Source organism: Quercus lobata, chromosome 4 (genome assembly GCF_001633185.2).
Source record: "Quercus lobata isolate SW786 chromosome 4, ValleyOak3.0 Primary Assembly, whole genome shotgun sequence".
Classification (NCBI taxonomy): domain Eukaryota; kingdom Viridiplantae; phylum Streptophyta; class Magnoliopsida; order Fagales; family Fagaceae; genus Quercus; species Quercus lobata.
In genome coordinates, this window is record NC_044907.1 from 78365792 (window position 1) to 78387146 (window position 21355).

Consider the following 21355-nt stretch of genomic DNA (forward strand, 5'->3'; position numbering starts at 1 on the left):
TTCACTCGTATATGGAAAAGACATGCTAGCTAATGCCAGCACAGGGGACTCCTCCTCGATATCTAAAGCAGTCACCAAAGTAGGGAATTTTTCCAGCACATCCAAAGCCATATCTATTGAGTCGCAAACAGAAGGAACTAATTGAAAGGGAATCATAGCTAATATTTGAAATCATAGAAATAATGAGTTATTGCCAAATAATAGTAATAATAATAAGGAGTGTATAGTCAAATCTAATTAAACTTCTTACCAAAACTTTTTGAATAAATGCATCGAGTAACAAACGTAGCACCATTTACACTGCCCTTTCCAGGACTTAGACTTCCTGGAGGAGTTACAGAATAGAGATATTGAGCCGTAGCTATTGAATTGGAGTTACGCGTAAGAGCCATCACGACTGGAATGAGTTCGTCAAACTCGTTTCCATTTCCAATGCTAAGTAACATTGGACACTTTTCAACTATGCATTTTGCCATCTCGGTGTTTCCAACAAGAGCACAACAACCAAGAACCGTATTACCATCTTTATCCGTCATTCTTAATTTGTCTGTGGGTAACATGTTTACCAACTCCTTCACAATATGCAGATGTCCAGCAATGATAGCATTGTGTAAAGCCGTACTTCTTGTATTTGAAATTATTGCACTCTCTGCCCCCGGATTGGAAGTAATGAGCTGATTAGCTGCGGCCCAATTACCGTCACGAAGATACTGCTTAAATAATACATACTTACGGAGTTCACTGTTCTCTCTCCCTACAAAGTTTTTAACAAAAGATTTAGAGTATCTAATAACAATTACAAGATTTTTGATCTAGATTTCAACTTATACCTCTTGATCAATTCTCCCAACTATCGAATTATAAAAAACAAAAACAAAAAATAGCACTAAAAGAATAATGCACGAGGGTTATACCCTAAACTCCACCCAAAATACATATAGTGCAAATTAAGTGAAGATATAGCTTTTTTTTTTTTTTTGTTTTTTTGTTTTTTTTTTTTTTTAAAAAATTCCATAGTTGGAGGTTGGAAAGAGGGGGAATGTGAACTTTGAATATCACTGTTAGAAATATCAGAGATTTTAATCGAGTTACAAGACATTTGATGTGAAGATATAGTTTTTATTGTTGACAAAATCAAATAAAAATGATTTTATTAATAAATTAAATTTTTTAATATTGTGAATTGTATCTTTGTCTTTCATGGATTTGCATTGTGTATATAACTTTGTCATTGTCTTGCGGATTAAGCCTATTTTAGAATGTTTGAGTATGTTCATTTAAGAGAGATTCTTCTCAAAAAAAAAAAAAATGGAGATAGAAGAGAGAGAGCTACTATTCTGTACAAGAACAAATTAAAAGAGACGGAGCTACCTTCTGAATTGTAAAATTTTGCCAAGATATCCCAAGCATTTTGGGCAGTTCCAGCAGGAAACAGAGAGCTATAAAATGCAGAGGACGATTCCCTGATCAAATAGAAAGCTATGGCATCCTTCTTGCTCCAAGCATTAAAGCCAATTTCATCATCTTCGGGTTTCGGAGGTTGGGTGGCTGCTTCAACGATGTCCCAAAGATCGCAAGCCTTCAAATAGGCTTTCATCCGGATGCTCCAAGCCACATAATCATATTCCTCAGGAACTAAAAGTAGAAGAACAGCAATTAAATATATTATGTTACATACGAAACTGGTTCTGTGAAGATGTTATAAATTGCATTTCATAATTCATAGAATTTAGATAATATGATGTTTCGCTAAAGTTGTCTTTTCCATAGATTTTAGAATAAATTGATAGATTACCTTGTTGGTGCTTTAATATATATCTCCTAATATTATAAATAAATTAGTAACATTAATTTCATGAGTTTAAGGAGATGGAGTTGAGGAGCGTATCAGGTCTCTTGAGAAGACAACCGCCAAAGAAAAAATATACAAACATTCATATGTGCATGTGTATATATTAGAAAAATATATATATCTTAATTTTTTGATATTAGAATAGATCATAACTTGTTAATATGTACTTACATTGATAGTTGGGGATGGAGGGAATTGAACTACAAAACTCTTAGAATTACATAACTTTTATATATATATATATGGCTTACCTTCAATCATCCCCAAAAGGAAATCCAAACACAGAGGAGAAGAACCCTCTGAAAAGTCCCATAGAAAGAAAACTGCCTCCAAACATTATAGAAAACAGAAGTTCAAGACTAATGATTTCTATAAGAAAGGTAGATCCAACCCCTCAGGAAAATTCATACCTAAAGCATCAGGAACATGTTTTAAGTGTGGAAAGAAAGAACATTTTCGGAAAGAGTGTAAAGCTAAGGCCAAAACCCTTATCAATACCCTCATTAGTGACCAAACCAATAAGGAAGAAATTTTCAAACTCTTAGAACTCGATCACCCAAGTAGTGGGTCCAGTGACCAAGAGAAACACCATATATATTGCAAACAACTTTATTCGATACATGATTACATAACTTATAAATAGCATTGATATGCATGTACAACAATTTCAATACTATTTTATTGCAACATTAAATCTTACTTATTTAGTTAATATTCCTTTGATCATTAGCTATGGTTAATTTAATATTTTGATTCTCAATCAAATATGGACAAACAATTGAAATCTTAAATGAAGAAAAAATTGTCGTACAATTATATATGTCCAAAAATTAAACGTATAACTCATAAGTAAAAAAAAAAATGCCAGTAGAATTAATTAAGTCATTAAAACCAGTACGTACTACTGATTTCAAAGTTTAAGTAGGTAAGAAAAAAAAAGTTGTTCTTGTAATTGGTTGGTGTGTATATATATATGAGCATGTGCAAATATATGAGAGAGATGTAGAGATACCTATGAAACTACTTTTGGTGAGTGTGCATATTTCTGACAAAGTATCCCAAGCAATTTTGGCAGAAGTAATCTTCCAAATCGCCCGCTTTAAGGGGCCTTCGTCGGAATATCGGATCACTCCTAAAGCCATGGCATTCTTTCCGGACCAAGCCTTAAAAGCTGCTTCATCATTTTCTGCTTTGGGAGCTTCATCGTTTCCTTCCACAATGTCCCAGAGCTGTTGATCTGCCAATTTGGTTTTCACTTGAAGACTCCAATCCAAATAATTGTCCGCATCCTCAAGATTTTTAAAACCATCTGCATTGGTTATAATATTAGAATTAGAGTAGATTATAACCTGTAAACATATTCCATAACTTATATTGATAGTTGGAAGTGAGGGGAATTGTATCTTGAATGTCTCATTTAAAAACAATAAAATGTTCTATTTGAGCGGCAAAATTCTTGGTATTCCATAACCTATAAATATATTGCAAACAAAATTATTTGATACATAATTTTTTAAGATAACTTATTATATTATTTATTAAATCCTAATGAGCATATACTCGTGCAAAATTAATATCAATACTATTTTGTTTAAAATTTTTAACATTAAATCTGATATATATTGGTCAAAATACTAAAGAAAAGTAAGATTAACTCTACAATTAATTTATAAGTATGGGAAGGCAATTCACAATGGAAGAACCAAGCAAGAGATTAAATCAAGACTAATAAGATTGTATTGATAGCAAAGATCCTTAGAGCATTTACATCGGTAGATGTATAATAGAAAAATGTGTCAAATTGACAAATTTTTCTTCAAGAACTCTCCATATCAGTCTATATAAAACACTATAGATTTCCATTTTTGATACACTAATTACACGGTTACTCTAGTTATGTATTTTACTTTTTAAATAATTTTTCCTCTCAATTCTCACATCAAATTCTCTTTCGTCTCCCTCGAATCTCTTCCTCTACTCTCTTCCTTCTCCATCTCCTCTTAAATCTCAACAAAATGCTCTACAAATCATCAAGTTCATCAAATACATCCTAAATCTCGATCTCAAACACATCAAACTCATATACAAAATCATATGAGTCGTCAAACCCGTATACAAACCCATGTGAATCATCAAAGAAGAAAAAGAAAAAGAAAAAGAAAAAGAAGCAGCCAAGAAGAAGAAAAGGCAGTGGCAACAGCAAAAGAAGGAAACCAAGGTCTAGCCATGAAGGTTCACCTTTGTGGTGGTCATGTGAGTTTTGGTAAAATAATGATAAAAAATGAATAAAAAATAATTATTTAAATAAAATGAAGTGTATAATAGATAATTTGGTGTGAGTATTTTGTAAAAGTAGTTGTGTAAAATAGACAAAGTAGGTTCTTATAAATAGATAGAAAAATTTAGACAAACTAATGTGAATGCTCTTCTATTCCCTTTGGACCTAGCGAATAAAAATTATTACAAGTTAGGATTTGCAATGCACACTTTTTCTCTCTAATATTTTTATCCCCTCTTATGATGGAAGAATGGCTCCATTTATACATGTTGGGACCTTCTCTCTCCTATCATTTGTATGGTGGAGAAATGGGGGGGATAATACATGTCCCATTAGAGGTATCCTCCCTTCTTTTGAAAAAGTAATTGGGTGGATGGGTGGAGGGCACTGTTTTAACAAGTCATTCAGTATCAAATACCTCCTAATTGGTAGGTGTTGTCATTTAATGTAGAGATGAAGGTTGTTAGGTTAGGCGCTACCTTCCCTAATTCATCAATTGTATTTCTCTAATGGTTTTCAAGTACTTCTTAGTTATCCCTTGATTAGATCATATTCTTGGTCACGGGCCGAGGATAAGATTCACCTCAGCCATGTGCCTAAAGAGAGAGGGGTTCTCTAGTAAACCGGACCTTATTACCCACTAAGGTCCCTTCACTTTCTCCCCCCTCGGTGCTTGACCTATTGCTTCCTCTTTTTTATCTTATTCTTATGGCCTTTGAGCCCACGGGCCTCTTGTACTTAATCCATTCCCCATGTGACCTATTTAGTTACTCCTTCAATCATTAACTAAATATATAGGCAAAATTGAGAAAAAATTCAATTAGATTCTAAAATTAAAGTCTAATTTTGTGCCAAGTGTCAAATAAATTTTTTAATTTTGATACAAGTATTTATCACGAACTGCAACAATTGAGAGTTTTGTTAGTTTTATATTAAACGTAACATCACTTTCAATAAGTACCATTTCCTTTTCAAATATAATAAGTCTATAGCATATTGAACTTTTAGTTTTAAAAGTTTAATTTATTTTTTAACAACTAGAAAACAAATTATTTTTAAAAGAACCTTATTATTTGAAAGAGAGAATATTGTTTTGTATATGAATTAAGTAAGATAAAGTGGGTGTTGTCCCACATTACTTGAGTGTAACTCTTTTCCATTGCTTAAAGTCCCACTCTACAACTACAAGAGTTAGGTCCTTTTGTAGCGATACTTTGGGTTAAGAAATGTGTTTGAACTTAGTGAGAGAGTGTAATTATGTATGTGTGTGTGTGTGTGTTTAATAGTTAGTTTGTTTCTCTAAAAAAAAAAAAAAAAAGTAAGATACTCAAGAATAAAATCTTTCTAAAAATACAATTAAAAAACTTAAACTGTAATTTACTGCATTGTAATAGAAAAAATTATGTTAAGAAGTAAGATAATAACTTTTTCCTAGAATAAAATTCACAAGCTTGAACAATTTACATTTTCTACTAAATAATATTTTTAAAAGACTTTTTAAGAATAAGAAAATATATATTATAATGAACATAATAAAGCTTAAGTGTATGACTTATAAAATGCATCTAATTACATATTTAAAAATGTACTCATGCATATGCATGGAGCTACATGCTAGTTAAATGCATTAAAAAAATGCCACTAGATCAAATCAATTAATTCATTAAAACCAATACTACTAATTCAGAATTAAGTAGGTATCCTAGAAAATATAGAGTTCGTTTAATAAGAGATTTTTAGTAACGTTGTTGTTGTTTTATGAAAATACGTATGGATGAAAAAATGTTTAAAAATATATATAATGTTGTTTAAATACTGAAAACTGTTGTTTAAACAACAGTACCAAACACCGTCATAGTTAGTGTAATCAGTTGGTATGTATATATATAATTGAGGTTTTATTGTTTGGTTGGTAATAACTACAGTTGTTTTGCTTGGTTTGGACCGCTGGTTGGCCTAGGTCATTCATGCTTGATATATATATATATATATATATATATATATATATATCTTAAATTAAGAATGTTCGACCATGTCCATTTTATAAAGAGATCTAGAGATACCTTTGTAACTACTTATGGGGAGTTTGCAAATTGCAGCCAAAGTATGCCAAGCAATTTTGGCCGAAGTAATCATCTCAATCGCCCAACATAAACGCCCTCCGCATGAATACCGGATCACTCCTAAAGCCATGGCATTCTTCTCGGACCAAGCCTGAGAAGCAGCTTCATCAGTTTCTGCTTTGAGAATTTCATCAGTTCCTTCCACAATGTCCCAGAGCTGTCGATCTGTCAATTTGGTTTTCACTTGAATACTCCAATCCATATAATTGTCTATGTCCTCAAGACGTTTAAAACCAGCTGCAGTTGGGGTAGACATTGATACCATGTTTAAATCTGTGAATACATCCGCTTGCTATTAGGAGCATATATACAGCATTGATAAAAGGAAGATTCGTTATGTACCAAATCATCGACGACAGTTGCTTGATTGAGTTTGCTAAGCTACTTGCAGACTACTAACTAATGTTATGTGCTACTTTTAAAATTTTCCTAGATCAATAAAATATTTTCTCATAAAATAAATAAATAAAGAGGGAAGAGGGGGGGGGGTGAGATGAGAGCATTAGGGGTGCCAAAATTTTTGAATGAAGGCTAAATATGGTGTTGATACACCACTTAAGAGAAACTTAAAACACACACGTATATATACAAACATGCATACATGCACGCTCATGTATTAGAAGAAATATTATCTTAATTTTTTAATATCAAAATTAGAATAGGTTATAACTTGTAGACATAATTACATAACTTATATCGATAGTTGGTAGGAAGAGAAGTGGATGTTTTTATTGGAATTACTAGGAACTGCTAGTTGAGCTATGAGACTCTTGACATTGCATAACTTATAAATATATTGCAAAAGTAATATTCAATACAAAGTTCTTGAAGAAGGCGTATTATCTTATTAAATCCTAATGAGCATATACATGTACTAAAATATCAATACTATTTTGCTGTAAAATTAAATTTGACTTATTTAGTGGGTTCTAGTTAACTCAATTAGTAAGATTTCTAATGGTTGAATAAAAAATTGAAGATTCAATCTCCACCTACACCAAAAATTAATTAATGCCTTACACAGATGATAAAGAACACAATAATAAGAAGCAGACGTCATAAGTTAAAACTTTATAAAATTTTTTTTGACTTATTTAGTTATTCCTTTGATTATTAATTATAATTAATTTAGTATTTTGATCCGCAATCAAGTACGAACAAACAATTGAAAACTTAAATAAAGAAAATATATCTACAATTCTATATGTCCACACATCAAACTTATAACTATAAGTTAAGTGAATTAAAAAAAAAATGCCAATAGAATTAATTAAGTCATTAAAATCAGTTCTTTTGATTCAAAGTTAAGTAGGTAACATAGAAAGTAATTTTTATTACAAAGTAGGGTCGACTTAAGTCGTTGTGGGGCTTAAGGCTACTATTTTAAGTGGAGTCTATTTTTATATTTTGAATATTAATAAAAGACTTATTTAACTTTTGGACTTTTTTCATTTAAAATCTATTTTTTAGACATAAAATTATGAATTAAAAAGAATCAATAGTAAAAAATTATGATTGAAAATTTTAACAAAATTATATATTTAATTTCTTAAAAAAAAAATTGAGAATAAATTTATTTACTAGTAGGAGAATGATAAGTTCTACACTGAAAAACTAAGAAAAAAAAACAGTCATTGTAACATCTAATGAAAATAAATTTTTTTTTTTCTTTGATAAAAAAATTACTTTTTATTTATTAGTGAATATTTTAAACTTAATTAATTCTCTCATTGGTATATTGATAGATCTATTAATAAAAATTTAAGAATCTTTTTTCATTGGTGGCCTTATACTATAATACTTTTTATACGGTATATTATATAACTGTCTTACGTTAACAATGTTTGAGCTTGTGCATTTTAGAGAGAGATCTAGATATACCTATGAAACTAGTTTTGTAGAGTGCGCATATTGCTGCCAAAGTATCCCAAGCAATTTTGGCCGAAGTAATCTTCCCAATCGCCGAATTGAAAGGCCATCTGCATGAATACCGGATCACTTGTAAAGCCATGGCATTCTTTTCGGACCAAGCCTTAAAAGCAGCTTCATCATTTTCTGTTTTGGGTGGTTCATTGGTTCCTTCTACTACGTCCCACAGTTGTTGATCCGTCAATCTGGTTTTCACTTGAAGACTCCAATCCAAATAATTGTTTGGGTCCCAAAGAATTTTATTGACAGGTGCAGGTGGGGCAGGCTTTGGTGCCATGTTTAAATCTGTGAATACATCCGCTTGCTATTAGGAAGATACATACAGGATGATATATACAGCATTGATAAAAGGAAGATTTGTTTTGTATCAATAATAGTTGCTTGATTGACTTCCCCAAGCTACTTAGGGAGTACACACTACTAACTAATGTAATGCTTAATCATTTGCTACTTTTTAATTTTTCCTAGTTAATATAGGATTAGGATCCTAATGTGCTAAGTACACAAATATGCCCCAATGGCTAAAAGAAGGAAAATGGAAAGGCATTTTAGTGAGGGTGTATAATAGAAAAATGTGTCAAATTTACACATGTTTTTGCAAGAACTACCCGTATCAAACAAGCCAAAATTGCATAAATTTGCATTGTTTCTATGAACTACCCACATCAGACAAGCCAAAATTGTCTAAATATGCATTGTTGCTACTGTAACAATATAAATTTGCATTGACACTATTCAAGTTGCATGTAGTTTTTTATTTTATGTATCTCGAGGATGAAAGAAAAGAGTGGATAATTGTTATTGTGTGTGAAAAAAGATAAACAAATAAAAAATCAAGAAAAATTTATATTGTAATTAAATATAGTGTAAAATAGATAATTTGATAGTGAGTATGTAAAATAGAAAAAGTAAGTTCTTATGCTAAAATAAATATGAATTTTTGCACGAACTGATGTAATTGCTCTTAGGTCCATATTTTTATCTTCTTTTTTTTTGTGAAAATTTTTAGGTTTTTAATCATGAACAATTGTAATGTTTAGAACTTAGTTTGTCTGGGTAGATTATCATCAGATTATATTTAATCAACACAAGTTAGGTTCAAAACAGTGGAAGAATCAAAGCTACAAAAATAATTTGCTAGAGACCAAAAACAAATTTTGGCTCTGATACCAAGTTGAATATTAACTCAGATACTATGCTGAATATACAAAAACAAATACGGAAGCAGAAACATAAAATAAAGAATACAATAAGAACATGGGAGTTGCGTAGTTACATCTTAATTATAATGAACTCAACATGGGTATCCATAAAATAGATTAAACCTTATGTTAGTTTTTAGAACCCTTGACATAATATGTTTAACCTAATATTAAGCCAAGTTGATTAATAAGTTTGTTAATTAGATCTAGGTTAAACCAATATGTGTAAAACAGATATAATGCTGAAAATAAAGAACACATAGATTTGATGACCCAGGAAAACCTAATGGGTAAAAAACCTGCTGAGGATTTAACCTAGCTATACTCAAGGTAAAAACAGATCCACTATGAAAGAATTGAAGTTTGTACAATAAGATTTAGACCACTAATATCCTATTGCTGTCTCGTGTAGAAAACTTACTACCATGATCACGTGATAGCTCCGAGTCCAAGGACAACTTCTTTCCTTAATTTGCAACAACCACAAGTTCTCCTACTTGTGATTTTGAGACTCCACTCAAAGGTTTCAAATCTTCTTTTAAGTTCTTTATGTAGCAACTAAAGCAATTTTCAAGTTTTTGACGTGAATCTTGATCTTGATAACTTCATGTGTGTATATGAAAGTAAACACCTCTCAAATCTCACAAAAGATTTAACACACAACTTAACAAAGACTTCTAAAATGTAACAAGGGTTTTTCCTTTTATATTTGGAGGGAAACACTTAACCCTACACGTCATATGGGCTTAGGCTAGTTTGAGAATTCTACAGAAAAATTACTAATGCACGACTTTCGATCAATTGAGCCTAACTTTTGATCGATTGAGCCTTATAGATTTTGAATAGTAATTCCTGCAATTAATCGATTCCAACTTTACATCAATCCAAACTTTGAGAACATCTAAATCTAGACTAAATGTTTTGATCATGATTTGCTAACAAATACAAATTAAAGTTCTAATACATTAATTCCTAAAGTCTTAGAACCTAACACCTTAAACTAATCATACACTAAATATAGATAATAGACTTCTAGTACAAGTTTAGTAGGAAGCATATAGCTAGTGGATTTGAGTTCGTTTCTTCCTTTCTCTCCTAATGAGCTTACATATTTTACGTTCATAGATTCAGAAAACCTCACCACGACTAGCGTCTGATCCGGATGTACAAAACAGTGGTGAAAATTAACATTTTATTAAAAAAAAATATATAAAATAAATAATTTTCATAACACAGCCATGCATGCAAACGAAGAATCTGATCCAAAAATTGAAGTAATTACTTACAGAAGTTGAGGGTTCTGTCTTCCAAAACTGCTGCCCGTAAGTGCCACTCAGCGGTAGCTATCACTTGATGAAATGATTAGATACCCACAATGCTTATGTATAAGAGCCACTCGCTTTTGAAATTACAGCAACTTGCTCTTTCTACTTTTTATTTTTTATTTTAACTCCTACTCAGCATCTTGCCTTTTATTTTATTTTTCAGCAACTTGCTTATTTAATAGAGCATTGAAAAACTTAATGTATTGATGATAATAATCAATTACCAATGTTTTCAGTTCACTAAGACTTGAGTGAATAAAGGAAAGGTAAAGTTTTTTTGTTAAGAGGGTTTCGACCTATAGCGTCCGCTCATAATAATAGCTCTTTATCATCAAACTAAGACACCAATCAATTTTTTGTGTAAATGAGGATTAAACCTTAAATTTCTTATTTAACTATTAAAAATTTTACCAATTGAACTAACTGAAACTTATAAGGAAATGTAAAGTTAATGGATAGTCTAAGTAGTTGTTTAAAAATTATTTATGAAATATTTTTATAAAAAAATTAACTAATATTTTGATAATTTTTTATTTTTTCATAAAATAATAAAAATATTTTTTAAAATAATTCATTAACAAAAGTTTTAAGAGCACCTGATTACTGGACCCATAAAAGAATAGACAATGAAATTAAGAATCGAAATGCCAGCTTATACATTTTGTTGGCCAGCTAGACATGCAATAAACTAAATTCGTTTCCTTGTTTATCCTTGAGCAATATAGATTTAATAATTCGTTAAAGTATGTTACTTGAGGATCTAAATATTCCAAACGACAAACTTCAAGTTTGACGACAGTAAAGAAAGACATTCGCAACGTACTAGGTGTCTGTCAAAAGTTGTTCCTTGACTGAATGGTTGGCATGTGAGAAAGCGTGTTAGATATCTGGGAAAAAGTAAACAAATCATGAAAATGAAAGCCTTTTCTCATGGAATATTAAATATAGGATAATGTTTTGAAGGATGTGTTGCTACGGTTACGGTCACATTCGGACAGGTTCTTCCATGAGCAATGTTACTTTTTCGGTAATTCAGCAAAAAAAAAAAAAAAAAGTTACTTTTTCGGTATAAATTTTTTCTTTCTTTTTTTATAATTTGTCCCTACTCTTTCTTCTTCTTTTTTTATGAACTCCATACCCCTTTTCTTCATAAAATAAAAAGGATAGAAATAAATTTTGTAAATAAAAGAATATAAATATATAGAGAGAGAAACTTGGTTCAACTCTAAACTATCTTATACAACTCAATATTTTTTTTTTTTTTTATTATTATTGAATGCGACTTTAACAAATCTACCATTAAGTTAGATTTTCTTCTTATACTTTATGTACTTACAAAATTTTAAAATGATTTAAAAATCAATAGCTATGCCGTTGTTTAAATATTTAAATTGCAAGTTTGTGTGTGTAAACACATTGAAATGGAGGGAATCTATTTCAAGGTTAAGATTTTATTTTTTGGGTCTAACATATGATCAACCCTAATTAATTTATTGAGTCTCCATAGTTAGCGTCAAAAGATTTAGGAATAAGTGTACTACGTGCCACTTCATTAAAATTTTAAATAATTTGACATTTGATTAGATTTGTAATATTTAAACACAATTATTCAATGCATCTGTAGGGGCCAACTATCTAGAAGGTAATATTAAAACTGTATGAATTGGGCCTATGGCCCAATCTGAGGATATCAACCAATCCGAAGATGGTTAAATAAGGTTATAATGGAAATGGTATAAGAAGAAGAAATAAAGATTGTATGTGATAGTCCAAAATACGTCCGAGGAGAAAATTCATCTCGAAAATGGGGATCCGAGGTCGTAAGAATGTCTTATCATCCCAAGCATCCTTCAAGGTTGCATCACAACTAAGAGTTGGGCATTGGATAAGGAATAAGCAAAGGGTGGCAACAAATATCTTCAAAAGCTGCTACCTCCACATTAAATGTCTCACAACTAACTCTCGCCCACATTAATTTGGAGGTGATATCTGAACAGTGATCAAGTAGCCTTACAGCTACTAGTTGATGGTTCTAGGGGGTGTTGGATGGGACAAAAAAGAGTTCTTAGAATCCAACCTACATGTGTATGATAGGGATGATAACAAGATTGTAGTACATAGCATGGGAAGGTGGCTTAAAAAAGGGGATCGGAAAAAATCAAGAAATCTTTATAATAATATTGTGAACTCTTATAATTTCATACATCAACAAGATATTATAATATAAGCTCCTCAAGCCAGGCCGAGGACAGATTTTCTTATCTTATTTGTGTTTAACAATCTTAATTCGACAACTTTTATTGTTTTTCTTCTGAAGTAAAATTAGTTCTTTCACATACGCTCTATAAATTTATTGTTTGGGCTTGTTGGGTTAAAACTCAATCCTATACTGGGTCTAATCCAAATTGAGTCTTTACAATTGGCGCCGTCTGTGGGGAGGACTTGATCTGCCCTGAAAGAGATTCGAGTACAACATTTAAGATGGAAGAAGCAGGTCCACACCAGGCAGCGACAATACCACACCAGGTGGATGCTAATCTACACCAAGCAGAATCAAGGGGCTCTCAACATAGCAATCCACGTAAAAGCCTCGAACAGAGAGGAGATCGTGAGGGGAGTGTGCACATAGCTCATACTAGTAAAAGCCAATCTCGAGGGAAGAGCCGTGTTTCCCATGCAAAGAATGATAGGGACATGCAACGTGAAATCGATGAATTGAAGAGGAAATTGCGCCACGCACAGCGAAGACATTTGTCGCCTAACTCTGAGCTGTCCTCTGAGGAGACAGATGGTGCTAGTTATAGACGGAGATCCAGAACTCCACCCAACGAGACTTTCTCCTACGACGAGGAGTATCACCATAAACGTAGATACAAGAGTCCACCTTACAGAAGCCTAGGGAACGATGTCATGAATAAGGCGTTAAGTCAGGTTTCTAAATCACCCTTCATGCAAAATATAGAAGGTGCGAGTCTTCCTCAGCGATTCCATTCGCCTATGTTCACCATTTATAATGGTCGAACAAATCCAGTGGAACATGTCATTCATTTCAATCAAAGGATGGTTGTTCATCCTAAAGATAAGGCTTTGATATGTAAAGTCTTTCCATCTAGCTTGGACCCAGTGGCGATGGGGTGGCTCAATGGTTTAAGGGCGAATTCTATTGATTCCTTTAAGAAACTCACTTGGGCCTTTGGTGCCCGCTTTATCACTTGTAGCAAGGTTCCTCGGCCTTTGGGATCCTTGTTATCTATGTCCATTCGAGAGAGGGAAATTCTAAAGGCCTACTCAAATAGATATTGGGAGATGTTTAATGAAATAGACGGAGACTATGACGATATGACCATTAGTACTTTCAAGGCTGGCCTCCCAGCCAAGCATGACCTGAGGAAGTCTCTAATTGGTAAGCCTGTTACCAGTGTGTGCCAACTTATAGATATGATTGATAAGTACAGATGGGTAGAGGAAGACCAAATACAGGGGAAAGGAAAGGCTAAGGTGATCCCTCAGGAGATGAGGGATTTCAGGCCGGACCGTTACAATAATAACCGACCTCGAAAAGATTTCGTTGGGTAGACAGGATCTGCCAACACCCAGGTGGTTAATGCCGTGTTCCGAGAACCAGTATAACAGGTTTTGGAGAAGATTAAAAACGAGCCGTTCTTTAAATGTTCAAACAAAATGGTAGGAGATCCCATGAGGCGCAACCAAAACCTTTACTGCCAATATCATCAGGATCATGGACACACTACCGAAGATTGCAGAAACTTGTGGGACCATCTGGACCAACTAGTCCGAGAAGGGAAGTTGGAGCAACTTTTGCATCATTCCAGTGGTCAGGGAAGCCAAACGGGTTCGGAGCTTCGAGGAGATGCTTCTTTAAGACTCCTTCTTGGCACAATAAACGTCATTTTTGCTACCCCGGGGAGGATCGGATCTTGTCCTTTCAGAGTAATGTCAGTATCTTGTTACCCAGCTGAGGAATCTAGCTCAATGCCTAAGAGAGTCAAGATAGGCATCCCACTGGTGCTAGGTTTTTCGGATGAGGACAAACTTGGAGCCATACAGCCCCATGATGATGTTTTAGTAGTTACGCTTAGAATTGCTATGTACGATGTGAAAAGGGTGATGATTAACCAAGGCAGCGGAGCTAAGATATTGTACCTTGACTTATATATGGGGTTAAATTTGAAATCTGAAAACTTGACAGCCTACAATTCTCTTCTGGTGAGTTTTAAAGGTAAAATGGTCATTCCGAAAGGTCAGATCAAATTACCTATGCAGACCAGCCCGAATGCGGTGGAAGTGGACTTCATTGTTGTGGATGTTTTCTCTCCCTACACGGCCATTATGGGTAAACTTTGACTTCATACCCTAGGGGCCGTCTCCTCTAATCTTTATCAGAAGATGAAATACCCATCTGGAGGCCAGGTTTTGGAGATAGTAGGAAATCAGTATACAGCCAGACAATATCTGGTAGCGGCCATCCAACATCGGCTTGAGGTTGAAATCTCGGCCACCACTGCTAATGGCTTATAGCAATCAGAAGCTCCGACGTTGCCCATTAATGGACCAGCCGACGAGGCAAAATGTGAAGATCTAAAGAGGGTAATTGTTGGCAATGATTCAGAGAAGTTCTTTTAGGTTGGAGCTCAACTGCCTCTACAAGAAAGGGAACAATTGGTCGAATTCCTTAGAAAAAATGTTGATATGTTCGCATGAAGCGCGTATGAAGCCTCAGGTGTAGATCCAAGTTTCATTTTTCATCACCTGAATGTTAACCCTTCCATCACCCTGAAGAGATAGCCACCTCGGCGTCCGTCAAAAAAGCACGCCGAGGCTGTCAGAAATGAAGAAACCAAGCTCAAACAGGCAGGGGCCATCAACGAAGTTTTCTATCCTCAATGGTTAGCTAATACGGTGGTGGTGGAAAAGAAAACTGGGAAATGGCGTATGTGTGTGGATTTCACAGACCTCAATAAGGCCTATCCCAAAGATCCTTTCCCTATGCCTCAGATAGATCAGTTGGTGGATGCGACGGTAGGTCATCCTCGGATGATTTTTTTGGACACCCTTCAAGGATATCACTAAATACCATTAGTGTTGGACGATCAGGAAAAGACAGCTTTTTTTAACTATTGGAAACTATCACTACAAAGTGATGCCCTTTGATTTGAAAAATGCAGGGTCTACTTATCAGCGGATGATGACTAAAATGTTTGAACCACAGTTGGGTAGGAGCATTAAAGTCTATATTGATTATATGGTTGTAAAGAGTAAGGTGGTATCTGAGCATGTGGGAGATCTTGCAAACATTTTTGGAATTCTAAGAAAGCACAAATTACGCCTGAATGCTTCTAAATGTTCGTTTGGGGTAGGCTCGGGAAAGTTCTTGGGCTACATGGTGACTCACAGGGGAATTGAGGTAAATCCAGATCAAATTAAGGTCATTAACGGCTTGCAAGCACCTTGGATTCCCAAGGAGATCCAGAAATTGACCGGGATGACTACTGCTTTGAATTGATTTATCTCTAGGTTAGTAGATAGGTGTAGACCCTTTTTCCTTTTGCTGCATAAATGGAAAGGATTTGGATGGACCGAGGAGTGTGCTGTAGTATTTCAACAACTTAAAGAGTACCTATCTTGGCCACCCATCATGTCTAGTCCTGAGGTGGACGAGGTTCTATTCGCTTACCTAGCAGTAGCCTCTCATGCGGTAAGCTTTGTTTTGATACGAGTAGACAGTAGCATCCAAAGACCAGTCTATTACGTAAGTAAGTTGCTTCACGAAGTCAAGGTTTAGTATTTATCACTAGAAAAGGTCATCTTGGCAATAGTGCATGCTACACGAAAACTCCCCTACTATTTCCAGGCGCACACCGTAGTTGTTCTAACTTAATTACCGCTCAAGTCAATACTTCAGAGTGCAGATTATACCGGGAGGATTGCTAAAGGGGAACGATTCTAGGGGTTTTTGACATCAAGTTATGTCTCGTACCTCTGTAAAAGGTTAGGTCCTCGTCGACCTAGTAGCTAAATTTACTAAATTTCCTGAAGAAATATATGTGAAGCAGCATGACATGGATGAAAAATCAGTTGGCTTAATCTCCACACAATATCCCTCACCCTGGAAAGTATATGTGGATGGAGCAGCAAACTAGTGGGGATCAAGAGTGGGGCTGGTTCTGGTATCCCCTGAAAAGATCACCATTGAAAATTCCTTGAGGTTGGGGTTCTCGGCTACAAACAACAAAGCAGAATACGAAGCTTTATTGATGGGAATGGTGATGGTCCAGAAAATGGATGGAAAGACAGTGGAAATGTTCTCAGATTCAAGACTGGTTGTAGGCCAGGTAAAAGGGGAACTAAAAGCTCGGGATACAAGAATGCAGGAATATTTGGGTCAAGTTAGGCGTATACAAATGAAATTTGAATTCTTTGACATATCACATATCCCCAGAAGTGGAAATACCCATGCAGACTCTTTGGCTACCCTAGCCACTTCCTCGGCATAGGATTTGCCCCGAGTGATGCTTGTCGAAGACTTATGCACCCCTATCCCAACAAAGAAAGATTTGCTCCAAGTCCATCAATCAAGTTAGGGCTGAGCTAGATGGATCCTATACTGCTATTCCTTGAAAGGGATATATTGCCTAAAGAAAAGTCAGAAGCTGAGAAAATACGAAGGAAAGCTCCTCGGTTTTGGTTGTCCAAGGATAAAAAGTTGTATAAACGTTCTTTTTCTGGACCATATCTGCTTTGTGTACATCTCGAGGCATCAGAGTCACTCCTAGAAGAACTGCGTAAAGGAATCTACGGAAGTCACACAAGGGGAAGATCCTTATCTTACCGAGCCATTACTTAAGGATACTGGTGGCCGGGCATGCAAAAAGAAGCACAAGAATATGTTAGAAAATGTGATCAGTGTAAAAAATTCACGCCAAACATTCACCAACCTGGAGGAGTTCTTAATCCTTTTTCCAGCCCTTGGCCTTTTGCTCAATGAGGTTTGGATATTGTAGGTCCTTTCCCTGAAGCACTAGGAAATAAAAAGTACCTAATGGTTGACATAGATTATTTTACCAAGTGGGTTGAAGCTAAACCTTTGGCAAATATCAGAGATGTGGATGTCAAAAGATTTATCTCGAAGAATATCGTTACTCGATTCAGGGTTCCCTATACCCTCATCTCGGATAATGGCCTTCAGTTTGATAGCAAAGCATTCAGGCAGTACTGTTTTGATCTGGGGATAAAGAATAGATATTCCACTTTAGCCTATCTGCAAGGAAATGGGCAAGCTGAAGCTGTCAATAAGGTTATAGTGAATTGACTTAAAAAGAGATTGGATGATGTGAAGGGAAAATGGGTGGAGGAATTACCACATGTCCTTTGGACGTATCGGACAACGCCTCAACAGTCAACAGGAGAGACCCTTTTCTCAATGACATATGGGGCCAAGGCTGTAATCCCTCTGGAAACAGGTTTCCCAATGTTGAGAACAAATGCATTTACCTCGAACAGCAATGATGGGATGTTGGAAAAGAGTCTAGACTTGATTGAAGAGTGAAGAGAAAACGCGATGGTCCAACTGGCCTATTATAAGCATAAACTCAAGTAAGGTTACGATACCAATGTAAAGCTAAGACCATTAGTCGTAGGAGATCTAGTATTGAGGAAAATTTTGGGAACCACCAAGAATCCAATCTGGGGTAAATTGGGGCCTAATTGGGAAGGGCCATATCAAATTTTAGTGGCAGGAATAGGTGCATACTATTTGGAGGATCTAGATGAAAAAACTGTACTCTATCCTTAGAATGTAAACAACATAAAGAGATATTATTATTAATAAAAAATAGTTATGTTTAGTTCTTATTTAATTCATTCTAATCATGTATCGTGTGTTTTCCCATCTATTGAAATATTGAACAGAAATTTAGTTATGTCAGGTTCCTCGGACCACAGACTTAGTGGAAATTAATACCCTTTGACATCTATTGAAGTATTGAAACGAAACTAAGTCATATCAAGTTCCTCAGACCACAGACTTAGTGGAAATCAATACCCTCTGACATCTACTGAAATATTGAACAGAAATTAAGTCATGTCAAGTTCCTTAGACCACAGACTTAGTGGAAATCAATACCCTTTGACATCTATTGAAATATTGAACAGAAATTTTCTCGGACCACAGACTTAGTGGAAATCAATACCCTTTAATATCTATTGAAATATTGAACAGAAACTAAGTCATGTCAAGTTCTGCGGACCACAGACTTAGTGGAAATCAATACCCTTTGACATCTATTGAAGTATTGAACAGAAACTAAGTCATATCAGGTTCCTCAAACCATAGACTTAGTGGAAATCAATACCCTTTGACATCTATTGAAATATTGAACAGAAATTTTCTCGGACCAAAGACTTAGTGGAAATCAATACCCTTTAATATCTATTGAAATATTGAACAGAAACTAAGTCATGTCAAGTTCTTCGGACCACAGACTTAGTGGAAATCAATACCCTTTGACATCTATTGAAGCATTGAACAGAAACTAAGTCATATCAGGTTCCTCAAACCACAGACTTAGTGGAAATCAATACCCTTTGAAATCTATTGAAATATTGAACATAAATTTTCTCGAACCACAGACTTAGTGGAAATCAATACCCTTTAATATCTATTGAAATATTGAACAGAAACTAAGTCATGTCAAGTTCTTCGGACCACAGACTTAGTGGAAATCAATACCCTTTGACATCTATTGAAGTATTGAACAGAAACTAAGTCATATCAGGTTCCTCAAACCACAGACTTAGTGGAAATCAATACCCTTTGACATCTATTGAAGTATTCAATAGAACCTAAGTCATGTCAGCTTCCTCGGACCATAGACTTAATGGAAATCAATATCCTTTGACATCTATTGAAGTATTGAACAGAAACTAAGTCATGTTAGGTTCCTTGGACCACAGACTTAGTGGAAATCAATACCCTTTGATATCTATTGAAGTATTGAACAGAAACTAACTCATATCAGGTTCCTCAAACCACAGACTTAGTGGAAATCAATACCTTTTGACATCTATTGAAATATTGAACAGAAACTAAGTCATGTCAGGTTCCTCGGACCACAGACTTAGTGGAAATCAATACCCTTTGACATCTATTAAAATATTAAACAGAAATTAAGTCAAGTCAGGTTCCTCAAATCACAGACTTAGTGGAAATCAATACCCCTTGACATCTATTGAAATATTGAACAGAAACTAAGTCACATCAGGTTCCTTAGACCACAGACTTAGTAGAAATCATTACCCTTTGACATATATTGAAGTATTGAATAGAAACTAAGTCATGTCAGGTTCCTCGGACCATAGACTTAGTGGAAATTAATACCCTTTGACATCTATTGAAGTATTGAAAAAAAACTAAGTCATATCAAGTTCCTCAGACCACTGACTTAGTGGAAATCAATACCCTTTGACATCTATTGAAATATTGAACAGAAACTAAGTCATGTCAGGTTCCTCGGACCACAGACTTAGTGGAAATCAATACCCTTTAATATCTATTGAAATATTGAACAGAAACTAAGTCATGTCATGTTCTTCGGACTACAGACTTAGTGGAAATCTATACCCTTTGACATCTATTGAAGTATTGAATAGAAACTAAGTCATGTCAGGTTCCTCGGACCATAGACTTAGTGGAAATCAATATCCTTTGACATCTATTAAAGTATTGAATAGAAACTAAGTCATGTCAGGTTCCTCGGACCACAGACTTAGTGGAAATCAATACCCTTTGACATCTATTGAAGTATTGAACAGAAACTAAGTCATATCAGGTTCCTCAAATTACAGACTTAGTGGAAATCAATACCCTTTGACATCTATTGAAATATTGAACAGAAACTAAGTCATGTCAGGTTCCTCGGACCACAGACTTAGTGGAAATCAATACCTTGTGAAAATCAATACCCTTTGACATCTATTGAAATATTGAACAGAAATTAAGTCATGTCAAGTTCCTCGGACCACAGACTTAGTGGAAATCAATACCCTTTGACTTCTATTGAAATATTGAACCGAAATTTTCTCGGACCACAGACTTAGTGGAAATCAATACCCTTTAATATCTATTGAAATATTGAACAGAAACTAAGTCATGTCAAGTTCTTCGGACCATAGACTTAGTGGAAATCAATACCCTTTGACATCTATTGAAGTATTGAATAGAAACTAAGTCATGTCAGGATCCTCGGACCATAAACTTAGTGGAAATCAATATCCTTTGGCATCTATTGAAGTACTAAACAGAAATTAAGTCATGTTAGGTTCCTCGGTCCACAGACTTAGTAAAAATCAATACCCTTTGACATCTATTAAAGTATAGAACAGAAACTAGGTCATATCAGGTTCCTCAGACCACAGACTTAGTGGAAATCAATACCCTTTGACATCTATTGAAACATTGAACAGAAACTAAGTCATGTCAGGTTCCTCGGACCACAGACTTAGTGGAAATCAATACCCTTTGACATCTATTAAAATATTAAACAGAAACTAAGTCAAGTCAGGTTCCTCAAATCACAGACTTAGTGGAAATCAATACCCTTTGACATCTATTGAAATATTGAACAGAA

General features: G+C 34.5%; 2 protein-coding genes across 2 annotated transcripts; one reads left to right on the forward strand and one right to left on the reverse strand.

Annotated features, from left to right (window-relative positions):
* Positions 1-391: 391 nt before the first annotated feature.
* Positions 392-8459, reverse strand: LOC115985864. Its single transcript, XM_031108762.1, has 6 exons — positions 8135-8459; positions 6194-6526; positions 2865-3161; positions 1372-1635; positions 521-754; positions 392-435 (listed from the first exon to the last, which is right to left on the reverse strand). Exons 1-6 carry the CDS (start codon positions 8457-8459, stop codon positions 392-394), a joined length of 1497 nt encoding a protein of 498 aa, XP_030964622.1.
* A 4731-nt stretch (positions 8460-13190) lies between these two features.
* On the forward strand, positions 13191-16233 carry LOC115985865. Its single transcript, XM_031108763.1, has 3 exons — positions 13191-14207; positions 14343-15063; positions 15896-16233. Exons 1-3 carry the CDS (start codon positions 13191-13193, stop codon positions 16231-16233), a joined length of 2076 nt encoding a protein of 691 aa, XP_030964623.1.
* Positions 16234-21355: the final 5122 nt, after the last annotated feature.